Here is a 20,042-nt window from a genome sequence, read left to right on the forward strand (position 1 = left end):
CCATCGTCGCCATAAGACCTATCTGTGTCGGTGCGACGTAAAGCCCCTAGCAAAAAAAAACTTTTCCTCTTCCACGCATTTCTTCATCTTATTCTTCTTTCTCTTCTTCTCCTCCGCGTTTTTGTCATTTGTCTTCTTTTCCTGCTCGCCTCGTTTTCCTCACTTTTTCTCCTCTTCCAGTTTTTCTCATTCTCCTTTTCCCCTTCCTCGTTTTTCACTTTTTCTTCTTTTCTACTCATTCTTCTTCTTCTTCTCCTTCTTCTTCGTCTTTCTCATTATACTCCTTCCTTTCAGAGATTTTCCTCGTTTCTCTACATCCTTCCGTTCTTTCATCTTTATTTCTCTCTGTCTTCTCCTTATCCTTCTCTTTCTTTTTCCGACTCTTAGGGGGTGGCCACACTTGCTTGTTTGTACGGCGTGATTTTATTAGTGTGTTGTATATTGTGAGTAGCTAAACATCGCCATTGCTCTGCATATGGAAGGCATTCCATTTTTAAATAATAACTCCGTTGTTGCGTTATGTGCTGCATTGGTTGTTCTTCGCCGTCGTCGACTTCAAAGAACATATTGGATCTATCCTATATTTAGTGACAGGTCATCAAGTTGGACAATTTGTGCTCCTAAACACGTCTCCCCCCAAACAGCGCCCGTTAGTGTTAACCACGCATCTCTTTTCATTTCCCTGTTTTTGAAGTCTTTGTCCTTTGTGTCGTAAAGGCACGGATACCTTTGTACCTCCAAAATTATCACTTCACTGTCTAACATTCTCCTAAGTTTTAAACACGAATAAGAGTACAACAAAACCGCAGCGTCTTCTTCCCGTGTATCTTCTCCTTCCAGGACTGCCTCACGCTTGCCAATTTGAGAACTACAGAGTTAATTTGAACGTCAGTCTCCTGAACCAAAAAGGTCCTGCCAACTGCTCCAATAGCAGCTCTGCATGTTTGTCGAACCGTTTTAAAGCGGCACGAAAGTATGTGGCCCACCACCATCCATGCTGAATTTGTATGCACCGGATGTAAACAAGATTCAAGGAAGTTGCAATGCCTAGTGTGTGACTGTTTGAAAAATAAAAAATAAAAATTAAAAAAAACCATCCGAACACAGGAACATTATGAGGGTTACACGCAACAGTTCTATACCAGTAACAAATTACGACTCGATAATTATATACACTGCTCAAATACTCCGTAAATAGTAAGAAATATTCTCTAAGGAACACGCAGCTGTGGAACTTGTGCTTGAATACTTATGCTCTTCTGCTTATGAATCCCAATTTCGAATCCTTCAGCTTGGCCACCTCGGAAGTTCTTGGAATTTTCTATTCTTTTAGGTATTTTGGTCGTATAAAGTTTAATAATAATAATGTTATTTGATTTACGTCCCACAAGCTACTTTTACGGTTTTCGAAGACGCCGAGGTGCCGGAATTTGGTGCCGCAGGAGTTCTTTCACGTGTCAGTAAATCTATCAACATGAGGCTGACGTATTTGAGCACCTTCAAATACCACCGCACTGGGCCAGGATCGAACCTGCCAAGTTGGAGTCAGAAGGACAACGCTCTACCATGAACAACAATTAGTAAAAAAACTTATGAATACAAAACTTCTTTAAATCAAAAATTCTTTCACTTCGCACCAGGGTGCATGATCATAGTTTTTAGTAGTGACATCTATGGAAGAATGTCCAAACTTCTTGATGAATGGCAAACAAAACAAGTAGTAATACAGTCAGTTCAGGAAACTTCACAATAACAAAATGACATGATATTTTAGTGGTGACATCTTCTGAGTAAATTTATGAGTTGGTGCATGTTCAGTTTCACTGTTTCACCAGTAGAGGAGTTCTTTTAGGCGCTAGATTTAAATCCGCGGCGTTGGGGTGTGCCTCCCGGTACAACAATAATAATAATAATAATAATAATAATAATAATAATAATAATAATAATAATAATAATACATTTTGTAGGTTTAACACCAAATGGGTCCGCATATGTGGTGTAGTGATTAGTGTGATTAGCCGCCACCTCCGGAGGGCCGGGTTCAAATCCCGGCTGTGCCACGAAATTTGAAAAGTGGTACGAGGACTGGAAGGGAGTCCACGCAGCCTCTGGAGGTTAGCTGAGGAGAGGGGTGTTCGATTCTCACCTCAACCATCCTCGAAGTCGTTTTCCGCGGATTCCCACTTCTCCTCCAGGCAAATGCCTGGATGGTATCTAACTCAAGGCCACGGCCGCTCCCCTCTTCCTCGTCTATCCCTTCTAGTCCCCCCACTCCCCCAACAAGGCCCCTGTTGAGCACAGAAGGTGAGGCCGTCTGAGCGAAGTACAGGCCCTCCTCCCCATTTGTATCCCCCAACCCAATGACTCGTGCTCCAGCACACTACCCTTGAGGAGCTAGAGGTGGAACCCTTTGCTTAGTCCGAGGGAAAACGAACAACCCTGCACGGACGGTAACATAAATAAATAAATAAATAAATAAATAAATAAATAAATAAATAAATAAATAAATAAATAAATAAATAAATAAATAAATAATAGCAATAATATCTTATCCTCTCTCAGAAATATGCGCTTGCTAAGTTAGAACAAAAAGAGAGAAAGATCTTCCACAACATTCTTGGCCCAAACTACAAAATCGGGATGTACATTTAAAAAAATCCAGTCAAGAAATCTACTCTAAGATAGGGAAGATCACGAACACAATGCGCAGACACAGGGCTCGCATCTACGGTCACCTAGGAGGGATGGACGACTCTCGATGGACAAAACGCATTCTTAACAATTTCGACTCAAAACCAAAAAAACCACTCCCTGATACGGCCAGTAGTCGCACACAAACGAGACCTTTCCAGAACAAGCATTGTGAATTCTGGGACTTTCCGGGATGAAAATTTGATAACTGGTCCAAAGTTGTCGACACAGCGAGATAATGAAAACTTGCTGGATCAGTCGAAAACTGAGCAAAACGCCAGAAAGTATACTAAAACTTATCGTGATCCCTAGTTGGCTGATTAATAATAATAATTGACCAAAGAAGTTTACCAACCTTTAAATACCTGGGATGTCACATCAATGATGACTGGGACCTTACTCACGAGATCCGATCCAGAATTGAGCAGGCCAGAACTTCTTTTCAGAGACTTAGGAAACTTTTGACAAGCCGTGACCTTTCCATTTCACTACGGACACGACTACTCCGGTGCTACGTTTTCAGCATTCTGTTATATGACATTGAGGCATGGACACTAACTGAGACCATGTGCAAGAAGTTGCAAGCATTTGAAATGTGGACGTACTGAAGGATGCTGAAGATACCTTGGACAGCTAAAATGACCAATGTATGAACAAAGAACCAGAAATTCTCACTACCATCAAGAGAAGGAAACTAGAATACTTTGGTCATATGATGCGGAACTTCTAAATACCACCTTCTGCAAGTAATACTCCAAGGGAAAATTAATGGAAAACGTGGTCCGGGGAGAAGTAGGACATCATGGCTCGGCAACTTGAGCCAGTGGTTTGGGGTGACAAAGCTTACTCTGTTCAGAACAGCTATGAACAAACAACAGATCATGCTACTGATCGCCAACGTTCTGCGAGGACATGCCACATGAAGAAGAAGAAAGAAGTTTACAACAAAAGTCCATTATATCGTCGTTGGCGGGACAAAACCTCCTATGTGATAATATTTTTGAAGATGAAGAGCGAGAATGCCTTGACAATATTCACACAATATTGCACATTAGATGACAGAACCTTACCGGCCAAAGCTCCAAGCTAAAATATTTCACACAGGAGGTTTTGTCCCGGCAGCGACGACAGACGATATCCTTGAACGCAAAACTGAGACATGATTGCACTGTCATAAGACCAGAGGCTTTGTATGCAGCGGAATGCCTTGATATGAACAAGAAAGGCCTGATAGAAAAATTGGAAATTAAAGAAGAAAGTTCTTAAGGATAATTCTTGACTCAATTAAAGACGATATGAATATAGATGTTGGCTGTATACTCATGTCCAGAAGATCTCTGAGAAGGAGAATTGCATTTTATGGCGACTTGCTAAGAATGAAACCAACAAGATATCGAATCCGATTTTTACCTATTTTAAAGATATGAAAACCGGGCTAGTTTGGCGGCGCGCTTAGCCCTGAAGGTGGTTTCCCGTGGTTTCCCATTTTTACGCCAGGCAAATGCTGGGGCTGTATCTTAATTAAGGCCACGGCCGCTTCGTTCCCATTCCTAGGCTCTTCCTATCCCATCGTCGCCATAAGACCTATCTGTACCGGTGCGACGTAAAAGCAAATTGAAAAAAAGAAAGAAAGATAGGAAGATCCAGCCAACTTGGTTCAAAGAGGTGGAAAGGGACCTACAGGATTTGGGGATCATTTATGAAGATATACAAGAACGCAAGCCACTCAGGAGGAGACTTAAAAAAAGGCCAAAGTTGAAGACGGGAAAGACGTTGACGGAGGAAAGAAAAGAGCAACACCGGCTACGAATGAAGGAGCACTGGGCTAATAATATTTCTTTCTTTCTTTCTTTCTTTCTTTCTTTCTTTCTTTCTTTCTTTCTTTCTTTCGTACTTAATCCGTTTCTCCTCCAGGGTTGGTTTTTCCCTCAGACTCAGCGAGGCACCCCCACCACTACCGCCTTAAGGGCAGTGTCCTGGAGCGTGAGACTTTAGGTCGGGTGATACAACTGAGTAGGAGGACCAGTACCTCACCCAGGCGGACTCACCTGCTATCCTGAACAGGGGGCCTTGTTGGAGGCTGAGAGATTGAGGTAGGTAGGTACCGTCTCGGCATTTGCCTGGAGAAGAAGTGAGAAACAATGGAAAACCACTTCGAGGATGGCTGACGTTGGAATCGAACCCCTTTCTAATGAGTTCACCTCCCGAGGCTGAGTGAACCCGGTCCAGGCCTGGTATCAATTTTCAAGTTTCGTGGCAGAGCCAGGAATCGAACACGGGCCTCCGGGGATAACACCTAATCGCAATAACCAATACACCACAGAGGTAGACAACAACAATAATAATAATAATAATCATGATTGATGTATGGCTGATTTTTAATTAATTTTGACAGATAAACACCAAATGTGTGACCAGAGATGTTTTACACGCGGTCATGGAAAGTGGAATGGCACATTTCCTTCCACGCTTCAAACATCCGACTAGCTCTCTCTGACATGCAGTGCCACGCGGTTAGGTTGTCTTGCAGCCCGACAGACACATGCTCTGGCAGGATTTACTGGAATGTAGCCGGCACCTTGCCACACACGTTACCAATATACACTGGAAGGCAAGCTCGGTACCGAGCGGAGAAAGTAGACTACAGTAGTAGCTCCAGAGGTGGGTGTGGCTCAGCAGAACGGGACTTGACAGCCTCGCCGTGGTACGAATCTGTTCTTTACCTGCGGGCCATAAACGAAACCTGAATTCAGATTTCCACTTGTAATAGGAATGATACAGAATTACATAATCCTCTGACAATGACCGAGTTCCTTTAGGAGCACTTGAATGTAAAACCTATAGGTGGGCCAGCACAAGGTTGCACTTGACAGCTGTTGTAAGTCATGTTGGCACCACCACAAAAATCAAATGAAGAACGTCCCCCGCCAATCAGAATCACCAATCTACTACTTTTAATGTCAGATACAGCTCCACATTTTATTCACGTTAATTCGTATTTAATTCCGCATAGTGCTTATAAATTTTTATTTGCTTACACAAATATGAGCATTTAAAAAAAAATTATAAGGTTTAAGCGAGCCACAAAATAAATACGAACTATTTTCAGTTGATTGTTGTTGGCAATATGGATAGTATAGTGGTGCCATCTATAAGTAGCTTGACTACTGTATTGAAGAGTTGCCGTTTTGTCTGTCGCCGCTAGCACGTGGTCAGGTGTGATTCGCGCGTTTATGAAAGTTTTGTTTTCATTGTGAGATAATTGTGAAATTTTGTTTTAACGAATGCAGTGCGATGTCTTGGAAATGCCAACATAGTCATGAAGCGCGAAGTGGAGTGTCCCTTAATAGTCAGGCATTAGAATTAGTGCGGTGAACTCGTGAGTTTTACGAGAGGGGGAGGAAATTCGTATAAGCTTGTATAGCCGTCTCTCTGTTCCTGCAGATCATGTTGTGAAACGTATATGTCAAACATTAGGTCTTTCAAAGCGTTCTGTTATTCAGAGAGATGTTCGCCTCCACGAACAGAAGGAAAAAGGGACTGGGGTACATAGCAATAGCGGAAACGGGGCTGATAGTAGGGACTTGTTTCACAGCACTCCGGGAAAGAAACGAATTAAGCTATGGCCTGTAACAGGAATTAATTCTTTCCAGGCTGATGCAAGACAAAGACACGAGTAAGATTATTACAGCTCAAAGTCCCTTCTGTCATTGTTATGGACAATGCACTATACCACTCCATAATAATGAACAAGACACCTACTTCGCGCGCCCGTAAAGAACTGTTAGTGGAATGGCTGCAGTAAAGAAATATCCCAGCGCATATGTCTATGACTAAATTGGCCGACGAGGTAGCGAAGGAACAAGGGCACGAGGTTATTAGGTTGCCGTACCACTGTCACTTCAACCTCATTGAGTTGGCACGGTATGGGGTGAAGTAAAACATTACGTACGCACTAATAACAAGTCCTTCACAGTTACTGAAGTGGAAGGACTGTTCCGGGAGAGTATTGCTCGAATGGATGCGGCTTTGTGCAGGAAGAAATTTAGCCATGTCGCAGCATTCATTAACTCGGCAATGGCAATACATGGCATCATCAGTGACTGTCAGGACTTGATGATCTGCCTAGACGACGATGACAATGACAACGAAGGCGACGGTAGTGATGACAGTGATTTGGAGGGTATCGAGCCTCTACCTGTGTGAATCAGGTATGAAAATAAGGTTTCTGAATTTTCGTAAATTTAATAGATTTTATTGAAACCTTTTGTGTTAGCACCGGTGTATATTATTCTAACATTTATTGGTATATTTAAAATGAGATTCTTGTCGGCCGATTTCTTCCGTATTTTCTAACATCGCGATAATGAGAACTTCGTAGTATAGTTATCTCGTATCATTTTTTGTGATGAATAATCGGTGAGTTGAAAGTTCGATTTTTGTCGGCGAATTTCATTTGTATTGTGTATCATCGCGATGATATTAAAAACGTTTCACCCATGTTTTTTAAAAACTCACGTGTCATGCAATCAGCTGTTGTTATGACGGCAACATCGCTTCGTGTGCCATTGCAGTGTGACCAACATTGTGCGCAACTGTCACAGGGGAGATGAGGTAAAGTAAGGGTGTATTCTGCCAGAAGGCAGGTCCGAACCTCCGCAGAGGTGTGCCTGAGCCGGAGTTTACGTACGGTAGGGTGGCCAGTTCCTTTCCGCTCCTCCATTCCCTTACCCCCACCAACAGCGCGTGGTAACCCATCCAAATCTTGACCACGCCCAATGTTACTTAACTTCGGAGATCTCACGGGATGCGGTGTTTTAACACGGTTACGGCCATTGGCACAGGGGAGATGAAGACTTTCGATAAATCGAAGAAAAATGTATGCATCCACAAAAGGATTGCAAGGCTCATGCATTGTGAGAAAATGAAAGACTAATCATATTATTATTATTATTATTATTATTATTATTTCTTTCCTCAGTAGCCGTTGCTACGCACAAAATTCTCAAACTGAAGACCCCACCCTACCTATATAATGCATTTAAATCCATGGAGTCAGTACATAACAGAGATAATAGGTTTACAAAAACTACCCTTCAAATTCCCCTTCATCGTACCACTAAATTTAACAAATCTTTTGTTTGCACTGCATCCCGTATCTTCAACGTCTTTAATCTTCACCGTTTCGCAAATGACAGGAACTGCACCCAACTAAAGCAGTCCTTAACATCTATCTTCCTGGAGGAGTACGCAAGGGGCTGAGATCAGGTATTCTTGTGTCTAATAATAAGAAATATGTATATTTATAAGAAAATTGTTTCTATTTTTTATATTCCTGAGATTCTTGTAGCCTAAAATATTAAAAAATCGAATGATATGCTTTATTACTTCTTATATGATTTATGTTTTAATTTTATTGGAATTGGTATCTGTATTTTAATTTTTAAGTTTAATGTTTAATTTAATATTTTAATATTATAAAATGTAGTTAGTATATTCATAAACTTGTATTGTGTTATAAGTAGACGCTACATAAAGGGGCTTTTCAGCCTCAGTGGCATGTATATCATCATTATCAATAAATTCAATTATCAAATTCAAAATTCAATTCAATTCTTAATCTGTTTACCCTCCAGGGTTGGTTTTCCCTCAGACTCAGCGAGAGATTCCACCTCTAACGTCTCAAGGGCAATGTCCTGGAGCATGGTACTTTGGATTTGGAGATACCACTGGGGAGGATGACCAGTACCTCGCCCAGGCGGCCTCACCTCCTAGGCCGAACAGGGGCCTTGTGGGGGAATGGGAATATTGAAAGGGATAGACAAGGAAGAGGGAAGGAAGTGTCCGTGGCCTTAAGTTAAGTACCATCCCGGCATTTGCCTGAGAAGAAGTGGGAAACCACGGAAAACCACTTCGAGGATGGCTGAGGTGGGAATTGAATCCCTCTGTACTCAGTAGACCTTCGAGGTTCAGTGGACCCCGTTCCAGCCCTCGTACAACTTTTTGGCAGAACCGGGAATCGAACCCGGCCTTCAGGGGTGGCAGTTAATCACTCCGACCACTACACCACAGACATGGATATTATTATTATTATTATTATTATTATTATTATTATTATTATTATTATTATTATTATTATTATTATTATTAGCCAACCCTGTGATATAGAGATAGCTTGCCTGTCTCTTACTCCAAGGCCCTGAGTTCGTTTTCCCACCAGTTCAAGGATTTGAATCCTGGAGGTCCGCCTCGGGTTCGATTTCCGGCTCTGCCACGAAATTTGAAAAGTGGTACAGCCCCAGTATTTGCCTGGTGTGAAAATGGGCAACCACGGAAAACCATCTTCAGGGCTGCCGACAGTGGGGCTTGAACCCACTATCTCCCGGATGCGAGCTCACAGCTGCGCGCTCCTAACCGCGCGGCGAACTCGCCCGGTGTGTACCTTAATTAAGGCCACGGCCGCTTTCTTCCCACTCCTAACCCTTTCCTATCCCATCGTCGCCATAAGACCTATCTGTGTCGGTACGACGTATAGCAAATTGTAAACAAAAATAATAATAAAATAAAATAAAAAGGGTTTGTAAGATTTACTGCTCATTTTCTTTTGTCCATTAATTATTTATTTTTATGTTTAAATTTTGAAATTGTTGTTGCCTGTTGTAGGGAGAGCATTGAACAGTTTCACACAATAGTGCCATAAGGAGTTGCAACCATACTTACTAGTTTTTACAAATTCGGTATGGATTCTCTTTGCTCCTCGAGTGTTATACGAGTGTATGTCAGAATTTATGACACAGACAGTGTTTGTATGAACCAAATTATGCTTAATTTTGCATACCATCATAGCTGAAGCTCTATCACCTAACATGTGGAGTGGTAGAAGTCTGCATTTCTTATACAAATAATCCGTAGTTGTTAAGGGTGGTAAATTATAAAATATTATTGTGCTCTTTTTTGTAAAATAGCAACTTTCTCAAAGAGTTCCTTATTACAACATCCCCAAACATGAATTATATAAATCAGGTGACTTTCAATGAGAGGATGATAAATAGATCTGGTTGAATTTATGTCAGTCTGGGAAGCACTCAACTTGCTCGTTCCAGTCATGCATTTCATCTATTTTTAAACATAGAAATCTAGTAAATTGTACTCTTGGTAAAGAATGATCGAAAAATGTTAATGTATGATCAAGAGGAGTTGCACATGAGCCCTTGTGCAAAATTATGTAGTTGGTCTTGCTAAGATTGATGGTTAGTCTATTGTTTGAAAGGCAAGTTTGTAATAAGCTAATGTCATACTACATTTTTACCTCAAGTTCTTTAGTAGAAGTACGAACACAAAACATATTTGTATATTCTGCAAAGAGAGATGAATATCTCTATTGTTGCTATTTGTTCTTTGAAGTATCTCGTTAACTAATTTCCAGGAGAAACGAAACTGTTATGTAATATTGATTGGAGGTTGATTTTCTCAAACATCACTTTAATTTGAATATTGTTCCGTGCAACTATCCCAGTACATTGGGCAGTTCATTTATTGATCCTACTTTTACTCCCGAACGCTTAAATTGTGTATCTTATTTCTCACATCACAGACACGTGCTACACCGAGTTATTAACGATATTCCAAGTGTACCACTTGTATCCTGCAGTATTTTATTTCTAATAAGTAACTCTGCCAAAACCTCAGAATCCTATGGCCGTTACAACGCTGACAGCCTACCTCTCGTACAAGTGCACTTTCCCGCCGCCTAAAAGGAGGTAGTATGTGGTTAACTATGGGTAGCCAACGAACTTTAAGTTACGACCACCTACGGGTTTCCGAAAGCATTCTCCTTCATGCCACAGTCAAGTGTTTTCAAAAACAGGATCTCTGACTGTGAAATACGTAGATGATTCCGTAAACTGGGTCAAATCCATTGGTCAAGACATTTCAAAACTCTTTCAGTCCATAGTCTCAGTGTTGCGTCAAGAGAAGAAAAAAAAGATCCTTTCTCTCAATCCGGCAAGAGTATTGCCTAAAGAGCATAATCTGTTGGGTAAAAATTCCACAGATGTTGAGAAATTGATGCAGTTTTGACGTACATATGTCTAATGGCAGGCGGACATCCGAAAAATTCGTGTAAGTTTGCGCGACACAATGTGTGATGGAAGTGTAACCATAGCAACTGTACAGGCTGTGATATAAGGTACTGTTACCTAGCAACCGTGCAGGCTGTGATGTAAGGTATTGTTACCTTGCAACCGTGCAGGCTGTGATGTAAGGTATTGTTACCTTGCAACCGTGCAGGCTGTGATGTAAGGTATTGTTACCTAGCAACCGTACAGGCTGTGATGTAAGGTATTGTTACCTAGCAACCGTGCAGGCTGTGATATAAGGTATTGTTACCTAGCAACCGTGCAGGCTGTGATGTGAGGTGTTGTTACCTAGCAACCGTGCAGGCTGTGATGTAAGGTATTGTTACCTAGCAACCGTGCAGGCTGTGATGTAAGCTGTTGTTACCTAGCAACCGTACAGGCTGTGATGTAAGGTATTGTTACCTAGCAACCGTGCAGGCTGTGATGTAAGGTATTGTTACTTAGCAACCGTGCAGGCTGTGATGTAAGGTGTTGTTACCTAGCAACCGTGCAGGCTGTGATGTAAGGTATTGTTACCTAGCAACCGTGCAGGCTGTGATGTAAGGTATTGTTACCTTGCAACCGTGCAGGCTGTGATGTAAGGTATTGTTACCTAGCAACCGTACAGGCTGTGATGTAAGGTATTGTTACCTAGCAACCGGGCAGGCTGTGATGTAAGGTATTATTACCTTGCAACCGTGAAGGCTGTGATGTAAGGTATTGTTACCTTGCAACCGTGCAGGCTGTGATGTAAGGTATTGTTACTTAGCAACCGTGCAGGCTGTGATATAAGGTATTGTTACCTAGCAACCGTGCAGGGTATGTCTTATGGCTGGTTGCCATCTGAAATAGCAGACATTGATGGATGGTAGTGACTAGGGAAAGAAAGAAGTGAAAAGTATTGTCATAAAAAAGGGGGAGGGGAAGGTTCTCAAAATACATACGAAAATGTGCAAGAAAAGGTGTTGATGAAACCGTATTATTTAAGTTTAAACCAGTTACATGAACTGTCCTTATCCCATTTACTGGATTCTAAATTATTAAACTTGTTATATTGTACTACACACAGCATTTCAATGTTTTTGACAGTAAGTCGCTGGCGCTTTGAGCTCGATAGATTCTTATATACAGAGAGACAAAAACTCCGCTCAACACCTATGGAGCATGTCTTGTCAGCACTCGTAAAGGGAGTTCCTTGAAATTTAATTCGAATTTATCTATAGCAAATCCATCAACGTTCTCCCTAACAGTCATCAACTTCTTCCAAACTCTGAATCACATCAGGCAAATACTTGTAGCTATGCACTGCAAAACATTCCAACTCTAGATCATTGTTGTTCAGGCACTGTTACCTTGAGAAACCCCGCAAGTCAGTGACTTACTGAGTTTTAAATCCAAACCAAATATTGATGATCCCTTCATGGCCATTGTATACAGCAGACTTACGGAGGTTCTAAACCAAATGATGCATCTACCCTTCAACATCTGTTTTGTCACTTAAGACGAAATTGTCAAAATATGTGACTTACAGGCTTTTAAAACTAACCGATTCATTTATGATCTATTCAAAACACTTACCTTTCGGCGTCCTCTGCAAGCAATCTCTGATAACTCCCTCCATAGTATCTGCAGCAAAGACATGTACCTGGAAGTAGAAGAAGGTGAAAATCTATAAAGATACAAATACATTGATAGTAGAAGGAGTTCTTGGTTCAAATGTTATACAGGGCTGTACCATTTCACCTTTATTGCTCCTGGTTTAAATGGATCATTGTCTGAAAAGTAGAAAATGTCTGGGAGAGATTAAAATGGGTGGAATTGTAGCAAGCATTTTGACTTCTTCAGCTTAATGCTACACTGTACTGAAATATCTTAATCCAAAGGCGGGCACAATTCAACTCAATGAGCAGCTCAGGCAGGTAAAGGGGCAGAGATGCAGCCTAGCAACTGCTTGCACCGCTCTCAGTTACAACTAGTGAGGGGGCGCGTAAGTCTTTTCCGGTTTCACTAAGAGATGGCGCCAGCGAACAGTACGAAGCGTATCAATTTGACACATACGTCAGTTTGTTCGTCTGACATTAACTTACCAACACACACAAGTTGAGTCCGCCAAACACTGTATTGTATCGTTCAGTGTCTGAAAAAAAAAAACGTTCGCGGCACGCATTTATTTATTTATTTATTTATTTATTTATTTATTTATTTATTTATTTATTTATTTATTTATTTTTGCTAGTGGTTTTACGTCGCACGGACACAGATATGTCTTATGGCGACGATGGGACAGGAAAGACCTAGGAGTTGGAAGCAAGCGGCCGTGACCTTAATTAAGGTATACCCCTAGCATTTTGCCTGGTGTGAAAATGGGAAACCACGGAAAACCATTTTCGGGGCTGCCGACAGTGGGGTTCGAACCGACTATCTCCCGGATGCAAGCTGACAGCTGCGCGCCCCTGACCACACGGCCAGCTCGCGCGGTGCCCAATTTCCTTGATCCATCCTACTTGTTGCTTCCGATTCCAGAGTTTCTCTATAATTTTTCTTGGTGATCTGGTTTACTAAAAATGTAACCCCCCCCCCCCAAAAAAAAGAAATCTTCCGTATCGTATCTGTGATGGGCTCCAGTTCTCTGCGCACCCCTTCATTTGTCACTATCCACCAATCTCCGGTTTTTTGACATTTTTTATTTATGCATGTTCTAGCTCTTCACCTCTCTACTTTTAGGATTTTTACGATTCTGTTCCTATGAGTGACTTTAAAAAGAGTTTCCCTTTGGTATGTCACCTCTGGTTGAACCAGCGTCCTGTAATGTTTTAATTTTGGTTTGATCGACAAACAATTTTTATTGTATGTGTAAATATGTTTAATTATATCCATTTATTCAGGTTACGTATAGGAAATATAATTAATTGTTTTGGCATTCTTCTTCTTCTTCTTCTTCTTCTTCTTACTCTTTCCTGGATGTATATTTAGTATTTACTGAAGAACATTACAGGCTTTCGGCCCAAATACATGTTCTCGTTACAAAGAGTAAAAGATAAAAAAAATTGAACTAAGTCTACTATGTGGACGCTCACATGGGAGGAAAACATATCCACATGTGAGCGCCACCCTTATAACTACCGTACGGACCGGCCGTGCCCTTCTCCCCCCCCCCCCCCCGCCCCTGGTGAGGAAAAAAAAGGAGCCGCCCTCCCTGTCCTGGCCGTATACTGTATGTTCCCATAAAACGGGCACTCTCGAGCTCACTCAGGGTCGCTCGTCTGACTCTGAGAGAGTATGTACGACGTTCTTGTACCAGATCTAATGGCACTTCACTTTTCCTTAAAGCAGCCTCAGCAGTTTGTTTCCATGTTGCCTTAGGATGCCCTATTCAGCTTTTCTATGGCAAGAGTTTTCTGTACTAAATGGTGTTCATTTCTTTTTCTGGCGTGTTTTACCTCCATCTTGTCGCTGATAGGCACAACTTTAAAGGATCCTCGCACATCTTCATTGCGCATTTTGTCATAAACTTTTAAAAAATTAAAATACAAATACCACATCCAGGAAAACTAAAACACACATTATAGAAAGTAAAACATTAAGCCTATTTATTATTTTAGAGCACAAGAATCTAAAGGGTAAAACAGAAATATACAGTTAGTTTCTCTTATCGGTTGGCCGGCAAGCACGCCCTGTTTATCTGCCGCCCGTTGACTCATCACTGCCCGTGACACAACGCAGCGACAGCTTGGGAATGCCGACACTTCGCAGTTTAATTACGTGCTCAGAACGTGTATTAAGTGTTGACCTGTCGCTCCAACTGAAAAAAAAAAAAAAAACTTTTCGCACAAATGTCTTTATATGTTTATGTTTTATAACATTGTTATGTACTGACGATGATCCAAAGGATCGAAACATACCTATGCTTTAAACTACCCATGTGTTCATTTTAGAGTTAACAACATTGTAACCGAGCGGTTGGAGGCGCGCGGCTGTGAGCTTGCATCCGGGAGATAGTGGGTTCGAATCCCACTGTCGGCAGCCTTCGAGATAGTTTTCCGTGGTTTCCCATTTTCACACGAGGCAAATGCTGGGGTTATTCCTTAATTAAGGCCACGGCCGCTTCCTTCCAACTCCTAGGCCTTTCCTATCCCATCGTCGCCATAAGACCTATCTGTGTCGGTGCGACGTAAAGCAACTAGTAAAAAAAAAAAAAAATAAATAACATTGTATAGACCCTTTGCGTGGGGGACGCAGACGGAGAATACACCCACGGTATCCCCTGCCTGTCGTAAGAGGCGACTAAAAGGGGCGACCAAGGGATGATCGAATTAGAACTATGAGACTGCAACACCATGGGTCGCCTTTATTTGCGAGTAGTACCACTATGTGAGGTATACAATAGGCTTGTGATTAGTAGCAATAGTGGGTGGGTCACTATGTGTTTACAGTACCTGTGATTAGTACCTACTATCTTCATTTGGAGCATTGCGACCTATGGCCCTGAAACCTGGACTCTATTAAAAGCTGATAAGAAAAGAATAGATGCATTCGAAATGTGGTGCTGGCTTCGAATGTTACGAATACCCTGGACTCACAGGCTAACAAATTAAGAAGTTCTCAAGAGAGCTGAAGAAACCATCGGTCTAGAGAAAATGATCGCGAAAAGAAGATGTAGTTGGATAGGTTATTTACTCCGGCATTCTTCATGGTGCACCACACTGCTTGAAGGGAAACTGGAAGGAAAGACTAGAAGAGGACGACCAAGAGCAGGGCTCGTCGATGACATTAAAGGGCGACGTCCATATCAACTAATCAAGCAGCTGGCTCAGGATAGAAGGTCGTTGGACGAGGACGGTCATGCCACCCACCAACGATCAGGTTGAGGAGAACGAGAAAGATCTGAGGAACACCACGGGATAGTACGAGTCCCTGTGATTAGTGTATGCATAAACTGTATGTTATCATATCAAGACGTTACATAAAGGGGTTTTCGAGCCTCAGTGGCATGTAAATCTACATATATAAAATAAGAGTTTTGTCTGTACATTTCTCAGAATTTAAAAAGAGTGGTATTTCTGCATCGGATGTGTCTATAGTAACAAGGAAATTCACTTCTTAATTTTATTTTATTCACCCTAAGTGAAATGTTAGTTTAGGGGAAGGCCTAAAATTTAATTCTCGAATATTTATGTTATTAGTGGTCCTATCGATAAATAATACATAATTAAAGTTATATACAATTAAATTTCCCATCATTATGTCTTGTACGTTTTTACCGTACCGGGTATGATAACAGAGATATTCATGAATTTGGATTTTTGTTGCTAAGTCCGTATCAACGCCGAGCCACGAGAAAATAGGTGGACAGAATTGGATGAAAATCGATATGCAGAGTCGGTAAATTAGAAACTACAGTCTAGGCTATAGCCGGGCTGAGTGGCTCAAACGGTTAAGGCGCTGGCCTTCTAAACCCCAACTTGGCAGGTTCGATCCTCGCTCAGTCCGGTGGTATTTGAAGGTGCTCAAATACGACAGCCCCGTGTCGGTAAATTTACTGGCACGTAAAAGAACTCCTGCGGGACTAAATTCCGGCACCTCGGCGTCTCCGAAGACCGTAAAAGTAGTTAGTGGGACGTAAAGAAAATAGCATTATTATTATTATTATTATTATTATTATTAGTCTAGGCTATAAATAATTTTATTCACCCTGGACGAAATGTAGTTTAGGGGAAGGCGCCCAAAATGTAATTTTTACATACCTATGTTATTGGTCCTATCGAGAGTACTACATAACAAACGTTATAGAGAATACAATTTCCGATCACTTATTTTTATTCGATTTTACCAAACTAATTATCATCACAGTGGTATCTCAAACTCCGAAGAAAACTAAATGTGAAGGCCTACAATATCGATAGCTCATAAAATTGATCAACAATAATATTACATTGACCATTGTTTGTTGCGATGTTCTTTGTCTCGTATGCTGCCATTTATATTCCGATAGACGGGATTACTGTTGCGTACCAAGTATAACAGCCTGCCTGAATATTCGCGGAAAATAGCTTGGGAGTTAGATAAATTTCTTCTTTAGCATGCCATTCCTCTGGTTCATATATCTTCGGATACTACTGGTACGTGACATACTAGCTCATCATAGTATTCCAGCTATTGAATCCCTACTCTGAGGCACTAATTGGAGTGAGCAGTGACCACAATTAACGGATTAATAGCAGAGGACGGCTGTCTGTGGCCTGGTCATTCTAGCTCTGTTACATCGGCCGCGTAGTACTGTTCGTTAAACGTGAAAATATGCGTGGTTTTTCACTTGATCGAGTATTTCGTATGAAGCATTGCTTTTAATCGCGACATTCCTACTGACGTCATTGTAATGACCTATATTGATTTAGTTGGGAAAACCACTAAGACAGTCTTTCTGAGGATGTAAAAAGGCAGGTAGAGAGTGAGTGTCTGCGATTATAATTAAAACTTCCCAACTTGATTCTGACTGATGGTAGGCACGAAGGTCTCTTAGTTTCATGTTTTTAGGGAAACTCAACACGGAAATTTTCTGAAAAATTATACTGAAGATTTGAAACTGAAACAGACTCATTTACTGGGAAATTATGAATTGTTAAGCCCAATCGTATGTAAATATCCAGATGTGTCTGGAGAATGTGCCTAATATATTAACTCTTCCACAGGACAATAATTATGAACATACATCAGACGAGATGCACTTGAAAGAAGAAACCAAATCAGAGTAACCAGAGCCAGGACAAACACAGGTGAAAACATTTGAAGTAATCTAATATGTTGATGATCTTTTTTTCTGATTATGGAAGCTTGCCTACCATTACAATGAAATGTCCCTAACCTAGTCTTCACATGAGAAAAGACGTTTTGTGACTATGCAATTAATACAATCGTATTCACAACGCGTACACTACCTAACCTAGAATTATGTATACATACATACATTATCATTATACACCGTTACGCCTTTCAGCGTTCAGTCTGCAAGCCTCTGTTAATTTACTAAACGTCGCCACAATCCTCTATTTGAAACTAGTGTTGTGGCCTCATTTAGTTCTATAACTTACTACTTATCTTTAAATCGTTAGAAACTGAATCTAACCATCGTCGTTTTGGTCTCCCTCTACTTCTCTTGCCCTCCATAACAGAGTCCATTATTCTCCTAGGTAACCTATCCTCCTCCTTTCGTCTCATATGACCCCACCACCGAAGCCGGTTTATGCGTACAGCTTCATCCATCGAGTTCATTCCTAACTTAGACTGTATCTCCTCATTCCGAGTACCCTCCTGCCATTGTTCCAACCTGTTTGTACCAGCAATCATTCTCGCTACTTTCATGTCAGTTACTTCTAACTTATGAATAAGATATCCTGAGTCCACCCAGCTTTCGCTCCCGTAAAGCAAAGTTGGTCTGAAAACAGACCGATGTGAAGATAGTTTCGTCCGGGAGCTGACTTCCTTCTTACAGAATACTGTTGATCGCAACAGCGAGCTCACTGCATTAGCTTTACGACACCTTGATTCAATCTCACTTACTATATTACCATCCTGGGAGAACACACAACCTAAATACTTGAAATTATCTACTTTTCCCAGCTTTGTACAAAATATCACCAATCTGACATTCAATTCGGTTGAATTTCTTATCTTCTGACATCAATTTAGTCTTCGAGAGGCTAATTTTCATACCATACTCATTGCACCTATTTTCAAGTTCCAAGATATTACACTGCAGGCTTTCGGCACAGTCTGCCATTAAGACCAAATCGTCAGCATAGGCCAGACTGCTTACTACATTTCCTCCTAACTGAATCCCTCCCTGTCACTTTATACCTTTCAGCAGATGATCCATGTAAACTACGAACAGCAAAGGTGAAAGGTTACAGAGTTGTTAACCCCTGTAAGTATCCTGAACCAAGAACTCATTCTTCCATCAATTCTCACTGCAGCCCAATTGTCAACATTAATGACTTTGATTGATTTTAATAATCTACCCTTAATTCCATAGTCCCCCAGTATGGCGAACATCTTTTCCCTCCGTACCCTGTCATATGCTTTCTCTAAATCTACGAAACATAAACACAACTGTCTATTCCTCTCATAACATTTTTCATTTGCCTGGAGCATACTGAACATCTGATCCTGACAGCCCGTTTGTGGTCTGAAACCACACTGATTTTCATCCAACTTCCTCTGAACCACTGATCGCACCCTCCCTTACAAGATGCCAGTGAATACTTTGCATGGTATAATAATCAATGAGATACCTCGAATAATTGTTGCAATCCTTCCTGTTCCCTTGCTTACAGATATATGCAATAACTGCTTTTGTTCAATCTGAAGGTACTTTACCAACACTCCGTGCTAATCTTAGTACTCTATGAAGCCATTTCATCCCTGCCTTCCCACTATACTTCACCATTTCAGGTCTAATTCCATCTGTCCCTGCTGCTTTGTGACAATGGAGTTTATTTACCATCCTTTCCACTTCCTCAAGCGTAATTTCACCAACATTATTTTCTTCATCCCCATGAGCTTGGTTGTTCGCGACACCACCAGGAATATTTCCTTTTACGTTGAGAAGATTTTCAAAATATTCCCTCCGCCTGTCCAGTGATTCCCCGGGATCTATTATGAGTTCACCTGAATCACTCAAAGCACTGTTCATTTCCTTTTTCCCTCCCTTCCTAACATTCTTTATTACTGTCCAGAAAGGTTTCCCTGCTGCTTGACCTAGCCTTTCCAGGTTATTACCAAAATCTTCCCACGACTTCTTTTTTGATTCAACAACTATTTGTTTCGCTCGGTTTCTTTCATCTACGTACAAATCCCTGTCTGCCTCGGCCCTTGTTTGGAGCCATTTCTGATAAGCCTTCCTTTTACGTTTACAAGCTGCTCTCACTTCATCATTCCACGAAGATGTTCGCCTTTTCCCGTCTTTACGCACAGTCATTCCTAGGCATTCCCTTGCGGTTTCTACTACAACATCCCTGTATGCCACCCATTTTCTTTCTACATCGTGAACCTGCTTACTGTCCACTGTTCGAAACTTCTCACTAATCATATCCATGTACTTCCGTCTTTCCTCGTCCCGGAGATTTTCTATCCTTATTCGTTTGAAGACGGATTTCACTTTCTCTACCCTAGGCCTAGAGATACTTAGTTCACTACAGATCAGATAGTGGTCTGTATCATCGAAAAATTCCCGGAAAA

The 20,042-nt window shown here is 41.3% G+C and overlaps 1 protein-coding gene across 1 annotated transcript in view; it reads right to left on the minus strand.

The window, feature by feature from the left end:
* The window catches only part of LOC136884949 (monocarboxylate transporter 14), a 242,044-nt gene that overhangs the window by 205,344 nt on the left and 16,658 nt on the right, over positions 1-20,042 (minus strand). Inside the window, exon 2 of the mRNA XM_067157284.2 lies at positions 12,387-12,453. Within this exon, the coding sequence (XP_067013385.2) occupies positions 12,387-12,449 (63 nt within the window). The 5' untranslated portion in view covers positions 12,450-12,453. The remainder of the gene's footprint in view (positions 1-12,386; positions 12,454-20,042) is intronic.

The sequence above is a fragment of the Anabrus simplex genome, chromosome 13 (assembly GCF_040414725.1).
Source record: "Anabrus simplex isolate iqAnaSimp1 chromosome 13, ASM4041472v1, whole genome shotgun sequence".
NCBI classification, from domain to species: Eukaryota; Metazoa; Arthropoda; class Insecta; order Orthoptera; family Tettigoniidae; genus Anabrus; species Anabrus simplex.